Source organism: Cebus imitator, unplaced genomic scaffold (genome assembly GCF_001604975.1).
Source record: "Cebus imitator isolate Cc_AM_T3 unplaced genomic scaffold, Cebus_imitator-1.0 Scaffold96, whole genome shotgun sequence".
Lineage (NCBI taxonomy): Eukaryota > Metazoa > Chordata > Mammalia > Primates > Cebidae > Cebus > Cebus imitator.
The window spans coordinates 2,291,291-2,293,693 of NW_016107411.1; the positions used below are offsets into that span (position 1 = coordinate 2,291,291).

The 2,403-nt window shown below is 49.0% G+C and overlaps 1 protein-coding gene across 1 annotated transcript in view; it reads left to right on the forward strand.

Annotated features, from left to right (window-relative positions):
* The window catches only part of NABP2 (nucleic acid binding protein 2), a 6,879-nt gene that overhangs the window by 1,936 nt on the left and 2,540 nt on the right, over positions 1-2,403 (forward strand). The window contains 2 exon segments of the mRNA XM_017536319.2: positions 354-435; positions 531-594. Of these exon segments, the coding sequence (XP_017391808.1) occupies positions 354-435; positions 531-594 (146 nt within the window).

Consider the following 2,403-nt stretch of genomic DNA (forward strand, 5'->3'; position numbering starts at 1 on the left):
ACAGTCTCTGTCACCTAGGCTGGAGTGTGCAGTGGCATGATCTCAGCTCACTGCAACCTTGACCTCCCGGGTCAGCTGATCCTTCCACCTCAGCCTCCCAAGTAGCTGAGATTACAGGCATGCTTCACCACACATTGCTATTTTTTTTGTATTTTTTGTAGAGACAGGGTTTCACCGTGTTGCCCAGGCTAGTCTTGAACTCCTGGGCTCAAGTGATCCTCCTGCCTCTGCCTCCCAAAGTGCTAGGATTACAGGTGTGAGTGACCACACCCAACCTATCTGGACTTTTCTGAGGCCTCCGGCAATGGCCCAGAGGATGAATCCACAGCTTTAGCTGCTTTCTTCCCTTACAGATTCTGTATGGTTTATTCTGAGGTTCCTAACTTCAGTGAGCCAAACCCAGAGTATAGCACCCAGCAGGCACCCAACAAGGCGGTGAGTCCTGTGGCTACAAAGGTGGGAAAGGAGGGCAGATCAAGACAAGAAGCATGGGAGGGAGCAGGATCTGAATATGTAATCTATGCCTTCAGGTGCAGAATGACAGCAACCCTTCAGCTTCCCAGCCTACCACTGGACCTCCAGCTGCTTCTCCAGGTAAATCTGTTCCCTTCCATCCACTGGTCCTCCTAGCTTCCCTACTCTCCTCAGCCTAGAAAGATGCATTTCCCTCATCCCTTTTCCAAATCTCTCTTTTCTCAGTATATCTGCCTTCACTCAATTCTCCCAGCCCCCCACCTTTTTTTTTTGTTGTTGAGACAAAGTCTTGTGCTTGTTGCTCAGGCTGGAGTGCAATGGTGTGATCTTGGCTCACTGCAACCTCTGCCTTGCAGGTTCAAGCGATTCTCCTGCCTCAGCCTCCCAAGTAGCTGGGATTACAGGCATGCGCCACCACACTTGGCTAATTCTTGTCTTTTTAGTAGAGACGGGGTTTCACCATTTTGGCCAGGCTGGTCTCGAACTCCTGACCTCAGGCAATCTGCCTGCCTTGGCCTCCCAAAGTGCTGAGATTATAGGCATGAGCCACCATGCCTGGCTTTTTTTTTTTTAAATTTTTTTTAGAAGGAGTCTCATTCTGTCACCCAGGCTGGAATACAATGGCATGATCTTGGCTCACTGCAACCTCTGCCTCCCGGGTTCAAGCGATTCTCATGCCTCAGCCTCCCTAATACCTGGGATTACAGGCATATGCCACCACGCCCAGCTAATTTTCTTTTTTTTTATTATTATAATTTTTTTTTTTTTTAAGATGGGGTTTCACCAAGTTGGTCAGGCTGGTCTTGAGTTCCCAACCTCAGGTGATCTGCCCACCTTGGCCTCCAAAGTGCTTGGATTACCACGCCCGGCCTAATTTTCTATTTTTAAAAGAGATGGAGTTTCACCATGTTGGCCAGGCTGATCTCGAACTCCTGACCTCAAGTGATCTACCCACCTTGGCCTCCCAAAGTGCTGGGATTAATAGGCATCAATCACCATGCCCAGCACACCCTTTTTTGATACCTTTTGTAAGTGCCTATAGTGAAAAATTTGGGAACCTTTTTTTTTTCTTCTTTTTTCAACGGAGGCTAGCTCTGTCACCCAGGCTGGGGTGCGGTGGCGTGATCTCAGCTCACTGAAACCTCTGCCTCCCAGGTTCAAGCGATTCTCCTGTCTCAGCCTCCTGAGTAGCTGGGATTACAGGTGCCTGCCACCACACCTGGCCAATTTTTTGTATTTTTAGTAGAGGTGGGGTTTCACCATGTTAGCCAGGCTAGTCTCAAAACTCCTGACCTCAGGTGATCCACCCGCCTCAGCCTCCCAATGTGCTGGGATTACAGATGTGAGCCACCACAGCTGGCCTGGGAACCTATTTCAATCACGATAGACCTTGGGTACCCTTTTGCCACTGTCACTCAAAGGTGAAAAAGAACAACTTTTCCACATGTAGCAAAGGAATATTAGGGGCCAAGAGACTTAAATGTATCTTTTCTTTTTTTTTAAATACAGAGTTTCACTGTTTTGGAGTTTCACTGTGTTGCCCAGGCTGGAGTGCAGTGGCAAGATCTCCCTCACTGCAACCTCCACCTCCTGGGTTCAAGTGATTCTCTGGCCTTCTGAGTAGCTGGGATTATAGGCACATGCCACCACGCCTGGCTTTTTTTTTCCCCCCACCCAAGATGGAGTTTTTGCTCTTGTTGCCCAGGCTAGAGTGCAGTGGTGTGATCTTGGCTCACTGTAACCTCCACCTCCCAGGTTCAAGCGATTCTCCTGCCTCAGCCTCCAAGTAGATGGGATCACAGGTACCCGCCACCACGCTCAGCTAAATTGTATTTTTTTTTTTTTTCTTGAGACAAAGTTTCATTCTTGTTACCCAGGCTGGAGTGCAATGGCGCGATCTTGGCTTACCGCAACCTCCGCCTCCTGGGT